The 15,061-nt window shown below is 38.6% G+C and overlaps 1 protein-coding gene across 9 annotated transcripts in view; it reads left to right on the forward strand.

The window, feature by feature from the left end:
* Window positions 1–15,061, forward strand: part of LOC124406318 (ras GTPase-activating protein raskol) — a 202,141-nt gene that overhangs the window by 149,232 nt on the left and 37,848 nt on the right. For 4 of the 9 annotated variants that reach the window (XM_046881697.1, XM_046881700.1, XM_046881698.1 and 1 more), the window contains exon 1: window positions 10,339–11,535. The exons of 4 other annotated variants lie outside the window; for them this stretch is intronic. In XM_046881697.1, the coding sequence (XP_046737653.1) occupies window positions 10,638–11,535 (898 nt within the window). In that variant the 5' untranslated portion in view covers window positions 10,339–10,637. Of the gene's footprint in view, window positions 1–10,338; window positions 11,536–15,061 lie in introns of those variants that run through there. One more of the 9 variants, XM_046881695.1, reaches the window with a different exon arrangement.

Here is a 15,061-nt window from a genome sequence, read left to right on the forward strand (position 1 = left end):
TTCCTGCAATTCGCTTTAAAATTTTCTCTTTGCTGTTCGGTTACACACAATTTTCAATTGCTGTGTGAATATTCATTGCGGAATTTTCACCACGGAGTATTGAAATTGAAAGACGAAATAGCTTCATGAATTTTGAAGAACTGATTGAATGGTTTCACAATAGTTACTTTCTCGCCCTCTCGAATACTCGTTTATGTGTTGAAAAATCTTAAGGAACTGAAAATCCCTGGACAAAAAAAAGAAATTGTTGTTCAATTCCGCGGAATTTTAAAAGTCGTTAAATAACTGCCACAATTCAATTACGTAGCTATAATACAATATCTTCAGATTGAATAGCACAGAGATTTAAATTAGGACAACAACTCTCTATCCAAATTACCTCTTCAAAGTATTTATACTGTTTATTTCAGTGAGCTACTGATAATGGGTGACTCGACAACTCATTTGAATAAACTGCCTCGCCGTTCCAATTCCAACAAACGTCGGTGTACACGAAGTGCCGATTGCGCAAATATAACCTCAAAATTCCACAGCTTCGCAATGTTTCTCATGAAAAGAAGTTAATTGCCGACAATTAAACCCATTGATGCGATTTCAAATCGTATCGCATCACCGTCACTCTATCTTGGATAAGCAACTGACTTCATACAACGGTTCTGAGCCGTAAAGTCTAGTCGTGAAGTCTCGTGGCGAGTGGAACGGTCACGTATCTAGTTCCCAATGTTTATTGTTAACTATCCTACACTTCGTCAAGTCATTCTACAATATTATCTTGCCTTATTATAGATATGTTTTAAAAATGATCTATCACACAATGTCAGTATTTACGTTCCTATAATATTGTTGGTTAAATTGATTAAATGAAAGTTTTAATTGCCGCAACGCGAAACGGTGAACTCGTATGTAAAAACCAATTTGTTCATGTATCGCTTATATTTTATATTTTCCGTTTTTTAACTTTCTTCCACAGTTTTATACTTTCTCCACTTTACGCCTGCAGATAAATCTCTGCGAGCGCAAGGCGCTCAGTACTCAACGTATGTACGTTTAGCCAGGTTGACTCTGTCAATTGACAGCTAGTTTTACCCTCCGGTCATGTGGGATACTTCAGCTGTCAGTGACCGAATCAAACTCGCTGTGTATACGCCGGTTCCAAACCTCTCAACGCGCATGTTTGCTGTTGCAGGGTTTAAATATAAACAACGACTCGCTATCGAACTTGAAGCACGAGGTCTTTACGACAGCTGCAGCAAAGATTCGCCAAGAGGCTCAGTATCAGCTGACTAAGATTTATGGGCAAAAAATATATTTAGTCACATTTACTGACGATTTCTATCATTTAGCATCAATGATTTTGAAATTTTACTCGCTTTTGAACGTTCAAAAACATTCCACTACGTAATTATCTGAGCAATTTGTGAATAAACAATTATGTCACCGGTGTGGGTGGAGGTAGGTTTCAAGCATAAAAGTCTACGATTTCAATTTCACGTTTTACAAGATTATTTATTGTTAGTAAAATCTACTTCATGGGATAAATAGTATCCATTATTTAATTTCTTTTTCACATCAGCCGTTGATAAAGTAAAGTTCTGTTGTTGACGATGAGTCCTTCGAGTTCATTTGCCTTCGGAAGGTTTGCAGCCGGCGCTTCTTATTACCGACGCAAGTAATTTGATACGTTGTCGGTAAAACAGGAGTCACTTTTTACTTCAGCAGCTTATCTGTTGACAACACAGATATCTACTTACATTAGCGGGTGCCTCCGATTAAACGACGCGGTAAATTTGAATTCCGCAATTAACCAAACGTTGAATTCAGTAACAATGAATAATTGAGTAGAATAAGTTATCCGTCTAATTAGTCCCATTTATCATGCATAAAATGTCAACTAAATAAGAATAGATACTAATTTCTTTTACCGTATTAATTTCACCACATAACGATATCTGTATAAAATTGAAATATATAGTTTGCATTTTGTAAATAAAAATACAGAATTTTGCGATAGTTTTTACCGTCACCACGACGTTGGGATTGAAATATCAGATTACAAAGAATTAACGGTTATTCCACATTGCCAGTCGGTAAGTATAATATAACGATGATGTGATGTAAAAAATTCGGTGCGCGTATTAACCGTAGCTGCAAACGCTGCGTGCGCTTAATCTGCGAGGAGTGAAATGCCCGAGTACTTTACGTGGTGCTAGCGTATAAGGCCAAGGTGGTTTATAGTCGGCTTATAAGGCACGAGCTTCGCCCTGACGGCTGTCAGTTCTTCGTGTTACACTGCAGGTTCAAGGTACACTGACCTCTGCAACGCACCCTGAAAGCCATGAGTTCGAAAATTATACGAGCAATTAGGAAAATCATTTGCATGGAAACCCAAATAAGAAATATTTTTTCAACCCTTATATACGCAATGTAATTGTCTTCCAGTCATTTGACGGATAAATAGGAAAACACTGTAATATTAGAACAAAAAATGAAAAACAGGAACTCCTAAGAGATTACCAAATGAGATCAATAGTTAACTTTTACTAATCCCATGTGAATGTCACATCTGGCTGTTTTTGAAGAATAATCAGTCAATCGAAAACAGTCTGCGACAGTATAAGATAAGGCAGAGAAACATAAAAAATTTGAATATTTTCACTCGGTTTGTTAACATCTTTTTCCAAATTTTTTATTGCTTGACAAAAAGGTAGTTTTATATTTTCATTCTGTATGTATAGAACACCCATTTCTGTAATGACTTATTTATTAAAAATCTAAGGTAAATACTGCATATATACTATCACATTTAGCAACTGGAAATAGGAATTGTTTATTTCTTTGAATGAAACTTTAGTGTTTATCGAATGTTTTTTACATGTGAAACAAAATTAACACCTCGCTGGATTTTTTGAGTAGAAAAAACTTCAAACAAAGGTTTTTAGTATTTTGTTGCCAATGGAAATAGGTACTAGAGACGTTTTCGACTTGTTTCAACACGTTATTGTTCACCCACCATCCTACTGCACACTTGACAAATCTTGGAACGGTTTTTCTAACACTCATGCAGCACTTCATTGTCAAGCCCGAGACAATGCACGTGTTATTCCCTCAGGCATGGTAAGGTATGTAAATAACATCGGGTACCGATTGCACTGATGAGGACAAGGAGAGAAAGAGAAAAGGAGAAGACCACGATTAAAAAAGAAAGGAATAAAAATTGCAATTGCTGCGAGTACGTCGCGTCGCCCTCCGTTGCGCTTAATGTATGCTGTAAGAGCCCCGTAATTATCATTGAGTAAAGCTTGCATCATTATCGCTGCGCTGCAAGAATTACGCGTTATGCTCGAATCTGTCTCTCGTTGATAATAAAGTCGTTCGTTACGAGCTTGATGCGAGTCTTATATCTATACACATGCTTGCGTGGAGGACCATGTCGTCTATATCCTTTCACCGTCACACTATAACGCCTCGTCGGATGGCAGCGTTCATCACGTTCATCCGTGTCACTTTGCGTAATTTTTATTCACTATACGTCTGTATGTTCCTATTTATACATCCGTGAGTTTGAAACCCATTGATGGAAAACTCGAAGGACTCGGAGATTCAAAAATTTCCCATAATCGTTCCCACATACACCATTCACCAAAAAAGTATTTCTATATTCTAGTGAATGGAAAATTTTCACCTCGAAAATTTTTATTCTTGTTTTCCGAGACGTTGAATAGTACGACGTTATATGTATAGTGCATATTGGTACAGGTATTTGTAGAAGTACATACATGTAAACTGGAGATATAGCGTCAGCCTGTATTTATTGCACCTCGCTTCTCCGTTATCTGCCTCAGCACGAGTAAACGGAAGTCAAACGGCGGCAGGCCGATCACGATTCTCTGTTTCCTGTCTGGCACGAGACATTCAATTGCGCCGAGTACCTGTGCACAGTGTCTTTAACTTATCACCGATGCCGTACTGTCTGTACAACACGAATCGAAACTCTCCTGTGAAGGTGCGAATACCACGAAGATTAGATCACTCTGAATACAATTCACGTGAAGATGTCATTGATGAATCAATAATTGCCAAGCATCTCCAGAGAAAACGGTGAAACTTAACAGGCCTAAGCACCAACTGCGCATGCGCGAAACAATTGAACTCCTATGGCTACGAGATCGTATCGTCTGCAACGCAGGTGCACCAACTTATTCGAAACGGGGCATGAAATCTCAAACGTTCTCGCGCCAAGTGGCAAATTAAAATTATGTTGTTATGTTGACTCGCAGCAGTCATCCAGTCATCAGTCTGTCAACCATAAGCATTTGTCAAGCCTTCCAAATCGCTATATCGACTGATCGAACCTGATTAACGCAAAAAAAATCGCATCACCTGTACACAACCTCCATCAGCCGCGATTGACTATCGAAGCTTGAGGTGGCCAGCCTGCATGACGTCGGATAAGGCTGCGCATGCGCAGTTAGACACTCAAGTGATGTTCCAGCCCATCCATTCGCTCCTCTCTAAAGTACGTTCTTCGAGATATGCTACATTGTTGAACCATGAGTATACCATGATTACATGACTGTAGATTTTTCACGTTCCGTAATGTTTACAAATGAATACACGCGCCTGAGTGAATCATTCTTGAATGCGCCTACGAGACCCGTAACTCTGTGTCGGAACAGTAAGTCTCATACAATCTCTCGGAAACGATGCGGTCCAGTATCTATTCCGTGAAATTTATATCGTCGATCATTTGCCGAGGACGACCCCGTTCCATTTGTGCTGGATTCTCTGCAAGCTCGTCGCGATCCTCGTTTGTTTGTTTTCTTTTTGTCTATTTTTATCCGCACGGAAATCGAGTTTGACTAGAACAAACAAATCCCCCAGTCTCTCGTGCAGTATCGTCTTCGTCGTCGTCGTCGTCGTCCTCGTTTTACGAGTGTCAGGAAGTTACTCAAGCACTGTAGATATATTTCTTTGCCTCTCGCGGGTTTCGACAGACTTTTGAAGAAATTATACCAAAAAATCGAGCCACAGAAGGATAGAGAAGTATTCATCAATTATTCTATATGTACAATTTGAACTACATTGAAAGAAATCCGGAAACGATGAAAGTAACTTCTCAGGTTTTTTGTACCCAATGCTCAACGCCTCGGGGTGCTTGTTGAACAGCCAGCACAGGATAAAGGATAATTCCAGGTCGTCGCGACAGGCCATTGTCATAGTCCAGTATTGAATTACCGGTCATTGTTACGTCGTGCAACTAGTATATATTTAGCTGCTTCACTGGTACACCAATCTCTAAATCCGAAATAGTAATGCGAGGCAGTGTCCCTCTCGGCTGGACCTTTATGCAAACTAGTTTATTGCAGATACACGAGTGCCTTGTCACTCCCCTAATTCGTGTGACAGTTTTGTAAACGGTTGTCCGTCGATAGACAGCATTAAGGAGGTTGGTCAGCCAAAAATTGGATCATTTTTATTAATTCTATCAGGCGATACGTTAACATTAAGTATTTATTAAATTTTTATATTAACAAGATACGAAGATCTCTATGAGAAAAAAAAGGAACAAAGCACTGGAATTATGTAAACGAAAGATTCTAGATACCGGAAATTCATTTCAAATTGTTTAAAAATTGTTCAAAATCTGCTATAGATTCGATCGATTTGTTTGGTTGTCAGTGAATCTGTTGATAATTACGTTCTGAATAAAAGGAGCTGTCGTACGATGAAATTCAACGAATCTGACAGATTTATAATCATTTTCTATTTTAACCATCGATGTATCTAAAATTCAGTTTAGAGGTTTCAGTATTTACTAGCAGCATTTTTTTTCCACGTGAAAAACTTGATCAATATAGTAAAAAAAGATATCTCTTGAATAAAATTTTTAAAGTTCACTCTCGGAATCAGGAGTCTCACCGTTTCATTGACATTGGGAAGACATAATTTTTTAAAATTGTTACTTTGCCATTCAGTTGAACAATTCGGACTTCAGTTAAATATTACGGAATTGATCATGAAATAATTTCATAGGGAGTTATATATTGACGAAAATATGAGTCAGCCATACTTAAATGATATATCTGACTCGTGAAAGTGAGGTTAAGTCAGATAAAAAAACGCGCGAATTTTCAAATTCAATCATTAGATCATGTGTTTGTTTCGACTTTATAATTTTTCTTTTTTGAAAATCATCCGTGGGGTTTCGAAATTGAGTTGTATCCTTACTCGTTTTGTAAATTTAGAAATGAAATTCATACTTGAGTCAAAATTATTGCTAGTAAATAAATAATTGAACCAATCCGATTACAGGGGATCTTAAGTAACATCTTTTTTATCTCAGTCCAACAAAAATCCAGCTTTTATGCCTTACGGGGTCCTTTTCTGACACCCTTTGATCGCCGTGAGTACCAGACGTTCAGCAGCCTGACGCTCCCACGATTCGGTCTTTCTCATGACTGCAGCCACGTTGTTTCATCCATCCGTTGAATGCTCATAAGGCTTCGGATTGTCGCGACGACGTGTTTGCAGACAAGCTGCGCCACTACCAGAACACTTTCACCGTTGCATTTACACGCTCTACGCTCGATTTGACCTCCTTCACTTTGCCTGGAATTGGATAGTAAAATGTATTGCTTTATAACTGACAAGCGCAGTGTTGTCTATTGGAGTCTACTATTATACAATTCAGATTACCTTGGTTCCCCCACTAAAGCCACGCACTTTTCAATCTCGAAGTGAAAAATTCAATTCTATGAACAGTTTAATAACTACTACTGATGGAAAATTCCTGAGTGGAATTTTCCACTTGATAAATATCCGGGAATTTCGATCTTTTCATGTGGCGAATCGGGATTACTCTTCCAATGTGAAATTCTGCTGACTTAATCGACTCAACAATTTAAACGCTTGATCTCAAACAAGTGGACAAAAACTTCACCCGGAAGCTAGGTTTAATTAGTTTCTTATTTAAGCATTGTCACGCTGGAATTCTCCGGTTATAATTATTACCTAATTGGCGTTTATAGAAGCACCAGCTGTACTCAAGTTTGTTGAAATGTAAGATGAGGAAGCCATAAGACAACGTCCAAATACCATCTAACTCTATCAATCGTTTTAAAACTGTCTCAGGTTTTTCTTTTCTATTTGCAAGATTACAAAATCTCGAGAATTTAAATCCAACGATTTGTTCCAAGTGGTATCGGCTAAATGAAGATGAATCCATTCAATTATGTAATAAGCTATCCCAGCTGAATTACAAGTCATCTATATGGTTCTGATTGTATGCCGATGAACTACTCGAAAGATTGTCTGCGTTATGTATTTGCAGGAAATGTGACTAAATTGATTAACGATTTAACAATTGAAGTGAATTGATTTCTCGTTTAGTAATATTTTCGATATTATAAGAATACGAAGGCAGCAACTGGACGAAAGAAAAGAAGAAAGAAGATGTCGAACGATTTGATCTTGACCAATCGAGTCAAGTACCTACCCAAATGAATTCCTCACAGTGCAGTTCAACCGAGACACAATTGAGGGGAGGAAAAAAACTGACCGAACAATTGTTAGACGATGAGGAAAAAGGTTGCTGAACTCTTCCGTTGGCGCATGTATAAACCTCTTGTTCTGCATCAGGATCTCCGTCCACGGTTAGAGAAGATGAAAATTAAAAAGATAGCTGTGTAAAAGGACGGAGGAAAAAGAACTGTACGGGAAAAACGCTTGACGCGCGTCACCAAAGAACCAGGATCCATTACAGACAGAGTGTGACTGAGCAAACTCTACCCACAATTCTGTGTCCGTATATAACTTATAACTTGCGCAGTGGTACATACATCATGTTTCTTGCGCCTCGAACTGCCACTAGCGTTTCTCATCCACCGTCATCTGTGATGCATCATGGGGCATCGGATCAAATTGCAGGCTGCATAGGTGGAGGAAGGATTTCACGGATATTTTTTCGCTTATACGTTTTATTTATAGAGGTTTAGTAAAGGCCGCATAAAGCGCAGCGAATGGAATGACTTAGCCCCCCCCCCCTCCCCCCCTTCAACTTTACGGGGAATTGAATTATTACATAGAGAAAAAAAATTACATAACTCTGATTACTGTACAGTAGTCAACTATTTTCGTTTTCTACCATAACCAATACATGTAGTTTTGGGTACAAGATGAAAGTTAATTTTGTGGTTGATAGCAGGGAATCTCTAGTACGGTGCAACGACAAATTGATGCTCAAGTCTTATTTAGGTACCAATTTTAATTGAATTTTATAGTTATAGTCCAGGATTTTTAGACATTTGCTCCGCAAAAAATCTTGATAATTGATTTTTTGATTGGATTATGTCAGAGAGTATTCCCTAAGTATAAAAGCAAGTTTGTGTCGTTCGAAACCGCGAGCGTTAGACGCCATCTTGAAAAACGTTTTTGTGCAAATATATCGGAAACGGTACGTTGTACGTGAAAAATTCTAAGGACTTTTTTTGTAGAGAATCAAATTACCCATCTTTTTTATTGAAAACTTTTTTCTCTGTTGTTATTATTTGCCGAGATATAGTTGGTTAAAAAACCAAATTATTGTTTTTGGCAAATATCTCGATAATTTTTGGAAATACGAAAAAAAATGTGATAATCAAAGTTGTAGAACATGAAATTTTCTACAATTTTCGTCTAAAATTTTTTCGTAAAATCAATAGTTGCTGAGTTGTAGCACAATGAAAGTTTCCATCAGGTAAAGAAAACCTGGGACTAGTGCTAATACGTTACTCTAGCTTACAAACAAAAAGTGTAATCGAAGAATTTTATAATAGAGACGGTAACAATGATATTTATCATGAAAAAGACGGATATGGGCGATAGGACGAAAGTTTGTGCAATGAAAACATTTTGACGAATTGTTTGAAGAAGACATGAAAATTTATTCATTTATACATATTCATTATCATTTGCGCAACGTGAGTCGCGATTTACGAATTAGGATCGCATCATCATCATAATAATAAAAAAAAATTTCCTGTAAAATTTTATAGTAAACAAATAATAAATAATAAAATTTATATAATATATTTTATATATTATAAAAAAACGATAATTTGTTTTTTTTAAATCGACTATATCTCGGTAAATATTAACAATAGAAAAAAAAGTTTTCGATAATAAAGATGGGAAATTTTATTCTCTACAAAAAAAGCTCTTGGAATTTTTAACTTACAACTCACCATTTCCGAGATATTTGCACAAAATCGTTTTTCAAGATGGCGGCTAACGCTCGCGGTTTCGAACGACACAAACTTCCTTTTATACTCAGGGGACACTCTCTGACATAATCCAATCGAAAAATCAATTCTCATAATTTTTTGCGGAGCGAACCCATTTTTGGTGCCAAAATTCCTGGACTATAACTGTAAGTCTGTAACTGATAAACTTTTTCATAATTTAAAGAATCCAAGTGAGCCATAATCCCATGCACACTATCAAGTGCTTAGTCACCCTCTGCTTCTGACCTTGTTACACATTCGGGAAAAAGTCTGTCGCCTCTGCTTATTATCGTTAGCCAAAACTCATCCAGCTAATGGAAACGACGATGTAAATCGAGTTTCTATGCTCATGTGAATTGAGCCTATCAGTTAAATGAATTGCAAAAAATACCGATTTAATTAAATTTCGTTCTTTACAATGAACTCTCACAATTCTCAGAAGCCAGGAAAACCGTCCGGGAATTTCTTTGCGGTTTCGGAACACATTTGCAGAAATTCCAGCAAACTTCGTAATAATCGACAGATAACGAAATCGCAAGGTAGCGTGTTTACTCGAGTCACAATATTTCCATTCTGAAGCCACTGCAATCCCCGATACTCACTATTTAAGGCGTTAATCAATACCATCCGCCAAAAATTCGTATTTCTATTATTCATACATTGCACACATGAATTACCAACATAATTCTTTTTTCTGACAATGAGTATCGACTTTTTTTCTCCATTACGCCAACCGCAATGCAAGTATCGAAAATGTTCATCAAAATTTTGATTTCACGTGGCTTCGGAACCTGCAGCGAACCGAGTATATATCGAATCGTAGTTCGAAGAAGGTCCGCCAGACGGTTCTGCCTTCGGAATTCAACAGCGGCTAGCGGCAGCCGGCAGATATCAGCGGTGCTGCCCACGGAACGGGTCGGACGTCGAGGCAGCGCTGCGTGTTCCTGGTTCAGAAGCGTACAAAAGCGTGCAGCTTTCGAGTTTTTTTTCCCCGAAAGCGAAAACCGCGAGTGTCTGTCTATAACTGTAATTCGTCACAAGTAATCGTGCACAGTGTTTGACGTTCCTTGAGAAGAAAAATATTTATATAAATAAAAGTTAGTCACGATGTTAAAAATGATTCCCAGTGTTGCACGAAACCCGGTTAAGTAGTGGATGTTGTACGTGTAGTTACGTATCGCGGCTGTGTAACGAGATGTTGCGGAAGCGATAAAACACTATCATGTAGGTCTCTGGTACGGGTAAATAAATAAGAAGCGTTTTTCTTTTCATATTTTCTTTTCTCTTGTACCGGGACAGCTGGAAATTGGTTGATTAGTCTCTTCCGTTCGTTCAGAGCGATTAAAAAGATCGCTAGTGTGGATTTGGTGAGTCGGGATGCTGCAGGCGATGGACCCAACGCAGCTGGAAGACTCACCGAAGAGGCGATCAACCTTCTACGTATCTCTGGATGGGGAGCCGCGGCATTTGGCCAAAATAGCGAAAACGATACAATCCGGAGATTCGGGGGCTTTCCACCACGCCTGTAACACCTTTCCGATATGCGGCTCGTCCTCGAAGGGCTGTTCGGCCTCCGGGACGCCGAGTCTCGTGCTGACGCGGACGTCCAGTGCCGGAAGTGGGTTCGAACCGGAAGTCGGTAAAGTGCAGTCACTTTCGCGGCTCTTCGAGGCACCGGCGAAAAACGGCAGCAGCAACAAGCCGGAAGAGCAGAAGGCGAAAAAGGTCGTTCGCGCGAGGTCCTTTAAGACCATTGAGAAGTTCCAGAGTAGATTCACAGGCCGGAAGGCGGCTCCGATTATACAGGAACAGCAGCCGGTTACCTCAGGGGTTCAGAGCAAGGAGGACAAGCTTAGGGTTAGCGATGCCATCGCCGCTTTTGAGGCAAGTCCCAGGAATCTCGGAGGGCCGTTGGACCGCTCGGTAGCCTCGGAATCTCTTAAGGAGAGCGAAGGATCCACACCACATGGAAAAACCGGAAGGACCAAGCAACTGGAGCCGGCTAAAAACGCCAAGCAAAGCAATGGAGGCGCTTTTACAAATCTGATTCGAAGGACTCACAGCACCAAACTCATCCGGAGTTCGAGTGCCTTAATCACGGCTGCCGGGAAGTATCCTTCGACCGAGGAACACCCGCAGGATCACAGATTCGAACGGAAGATGAACGGGCACAGGAATCACTTGGAGTGCATCGATCGGCTCAACGTCAACGTGGTTTTTGACGATGAGGAACGCGCCGATGATACTGAAGAACGTGAGGATGGCGTGCATTCAGGTATAACACGCAGATGGAATAGAGATTTTTATACTTCGTCTTGGGATTGTAGAAGGATGTATAACGTACAAAGAGTCGGCTGCGAGCTCAATCTTTGAGTAGCGAATGAATGTCTCGACACATGATTAGGAATCTATAGAATCTCTCCTGATCATTCAAGAGATTCGTGGTACCTAAGCATGAATCATTTCATACGTATTATTTCTGATACGATATAAATCGAGTGATGTGTACTTGAGACTATGCGAACGCTATTCTCGCTTACTATTAATCATATTCATCTCTTACAAATGAATTTGGAGTTATGAAAATACCTGCACGATTTTCTTTTATGAAACTTCGTTTTGTTCACTAATTTATAATCTGGAATTTCAAACTGGTTTGAAGAATCTTTCATCCCCGTAAAATTCACCGAAATAGTCATTTAAGTACTTGGAATACATTTTCAATTTTCCAATTAATCAAAGTCTCACCTGCACATGTAAGAAATTCAAAGAGTATTATAAGTACTATGAAGCTTTGATTAACGTTTTTTTTTTGTCCTTGACTATTTTTGCGGAAGCCCTAGGGATAAATTTTTTATTTCTCACACTTTTCGGTTAAATTTTTAATCCAAGAAAATTTTCAACGTCGTCATCACACCCTGGAAACTATTTTTTAGAACCCTTGCATATATATATATATATATATATATATATTTCAATTTACCACCAAAAACCTAAACCTGATAACAGTTAATTTGATCTAGTAATGCACCAGAGTATTACGTTTCAAGTATTTCCTTCATTTCTTTCCCTTCATCTCTACTCTGAATAAAGACGCCGAGGCAATTAATCGTCATCAGCTCGTTTACGCAATCAATAACGGTGATCGAATACTCTTCTCGCTTCTCGTGCCGCTCGACTGGTTAGGGAATGAGTAATAAGCGGGTCATACGAACAGCTGAGAACAATGCTGCAGGATGTTTTGCATACACCCGTTGCATTCGATGCCATGCGTCGCAGCTGTTAACTAATTCTGAACAAAACTGTTCTTTTTTTTTATTACAGGCGTTGAACAACTTGTCCGTTTCAAGAAAAAAAAAAAAAAAAAAAGAGTCAGGTTCTCTGAAAGCGATAAATATCGTTAGACCCAATTTCAACGAATTATTACTCAATTTCTCTCAATGCAGCCCTCCGTTAACTCAAATGACCCGTATCTTAATCTCTTGGAGCCTCATTCACAAATCGTTTCTTAAATATAGAATTCCATAATTCTATGAACAGATTAAGTTGGTTTATAGAATGTATTCCGGGGCATTATACAAGGTGTGCAAGTATCGTGTGACCATTCTCTCTGAAGTATTTTATTGTTTGTCAAATTATAAAAAAAGAATCCAAGACCTGATTCTTGATGATGATCATCCTGAAGAAAGTGTTGCAATTATTAGGTATCTGGATATTCCTTGTTTATTCATTACCATTGACATTACAAGGTACAAAAGCATTGACCAAGCATCTTGTAACTCGAGTTGTAGTTGCTTGAGTCGCTGCTGAGTTGTTGCGGTCGTGGTATTCGAGGTAGTAGTAGGTAGTAGGTAGTACTTAATTGAAGATTTTAGGGACCTACTTGCGACAGCGTTCACCTGCCCCCGCTTCCAGGTGTTGGTGTCGTGGCTATAGGTGCAGGGCTAGGTAAAGGTACAGGTTAAATACGCTCTGCTCCTCCGACCTTCCTCGAAACTTATGGTGCGCCTTGTTCCTCCTGATTGGATTGCCTGTGGGTACAACGCACGGTCGCATTTATCTGCGATGCATGTATGTACCTTGGTAGCTGCAAACGCAGCGAAGATTCTTTTGCTGATTAAAATGCACGAACACATGTTTGTGGTGGTGCAGACTGGGCGTGGAAAAATCTCGTCAGATATCTGGTATACGTGCTAAGCTTCTCTTTCTCTTTCTCTTCCTCTCTTTATCTCTCGGTAACCGATGTACTGGGTGCTCGTAAAGCCCGCAAACCTTGATTTATGGCTACCGGCTTACCCAATACGCAGTTATAATTGAAACCATATTATTCTAAGCAGTTTATCTGACCTCAGGGGTAGATTGAGAACAGTTTTCAGCGTATTTATCGTATTCGGTATGGATGAATATTTGATTTTCACATGCAAGAATAAACCTGAAACTAAATTCAATTTAAGTTGACGAGTCAGTTTCGTGATATTGATCATTTTCTGCGAACTCTGTATACTTGGAAATCACAACCATTTTCAAGAAGGGTTAAAGTCACACTTGAAACGAACCAAGGAATCTTTTGAACACAATGAAAAAAATGTATATGAGCCTGCCAAATGCGAAGTCAACCGTGCATCCTTTGTTTCTTTTTGTTTGTTTTTTTTTGTTCTTTTGACTCCCAATATCATTGAACCGTTTAAGTCATAGCATTGATCAAAACAGTAGAGTCGATTTGATTTGACCTCTTGAACGTACCTACCCTTAGGTGGAACAAAGATGAGCTGTGGGTTCATTTTGCGCGAGAACAATGGACCGTAAAAATTGAAAATGAGAACAAAGAGGAGAAAACTGATTCTTCATTGCCTCTCTCTTATTGACGTGTGATAGAAAAGCTGTTTTACTCGACTTTTCAAAACTGCTGCAAGCAGAAAACATACTTCCTGTGTTTTTTTTTGTTTTTTTTTTTTTTTTTCTAACTATATCGCGAGTTTAGAATAACGCCCTTTTCAAAACATATTCACTGCCTAACCATTCCTACTAAATACACATGGCGAAATGGACTCGTTCACTTAACATTGAATACCCTGTTCGCTTTATTTCGCATTTTGGTGCAAGCATTGCTGCAGCTGTCAATTCCTGCCTACGGTACACCGAAAATTCTTATTCTTCATTTAGTAGTCTATAGCTACCTACCTGATACCTCTGTTCAACCTTTATTCTACTTCACCGAATTACGGGGGCACATCTACCTGGCCGCTCGAAAATAGAGTTGAACTTTGGATTTGCTTTTACAACGTATGGGAGGGAGTGAACTGATTTTTTTTTTTTTTTTGCTCACGTGCACATATATTTCGAGCGTGTTAAAAAAAAACCGGGAGCTGAAAAAATGTTTTTTTGCTGCGTTTCGAGCCGTTAATGATAGACGATAGTTTTGTAATTTTTTTTTTCACTAATTGATGACCAACTGAAATTCAAGTAAGAAAAATTTGTTAAATATTTCTTCGTTTTAATTAAATTTTGACGGAATTACGTTTGTTTTTTTGAAAATTAAGCCCATGTCAATTTTGTAGATATCATGTGAAATTTACGGGGTACATTTATAAGACATAAAACTTTTAGTAAGTGCATAAAAATTGATGTTTTGAACCCCTTTAAATAGATGTGACCCCTTAAAAATACAGCAATCTGCCCACGTGACGGTGTAAATTTTGTGATTTTCTGCATAAGCGTTTATAATTCGTAAAGAAATAAAAGAATTTCACATTGTTTTTTACAGCCTGACAAGCAAATTTCTTGTAGATTCATACAGGAAT

This window comes from Diprion similis, chromosome 5, assembly GCF_021155765.1.
Source record: "Diprion similis isolate iyDipSimi1 chromosome 5, iyDipSimi1.1, whole genome shotgun sequence".
Classification (NCBI taxonomy): domain Eukaryota; kingdom Metazoa; phylum Arthropoda; class Insecta; order Hymenoptera; family Diprionidae; genus Diprion; species Diprion similis.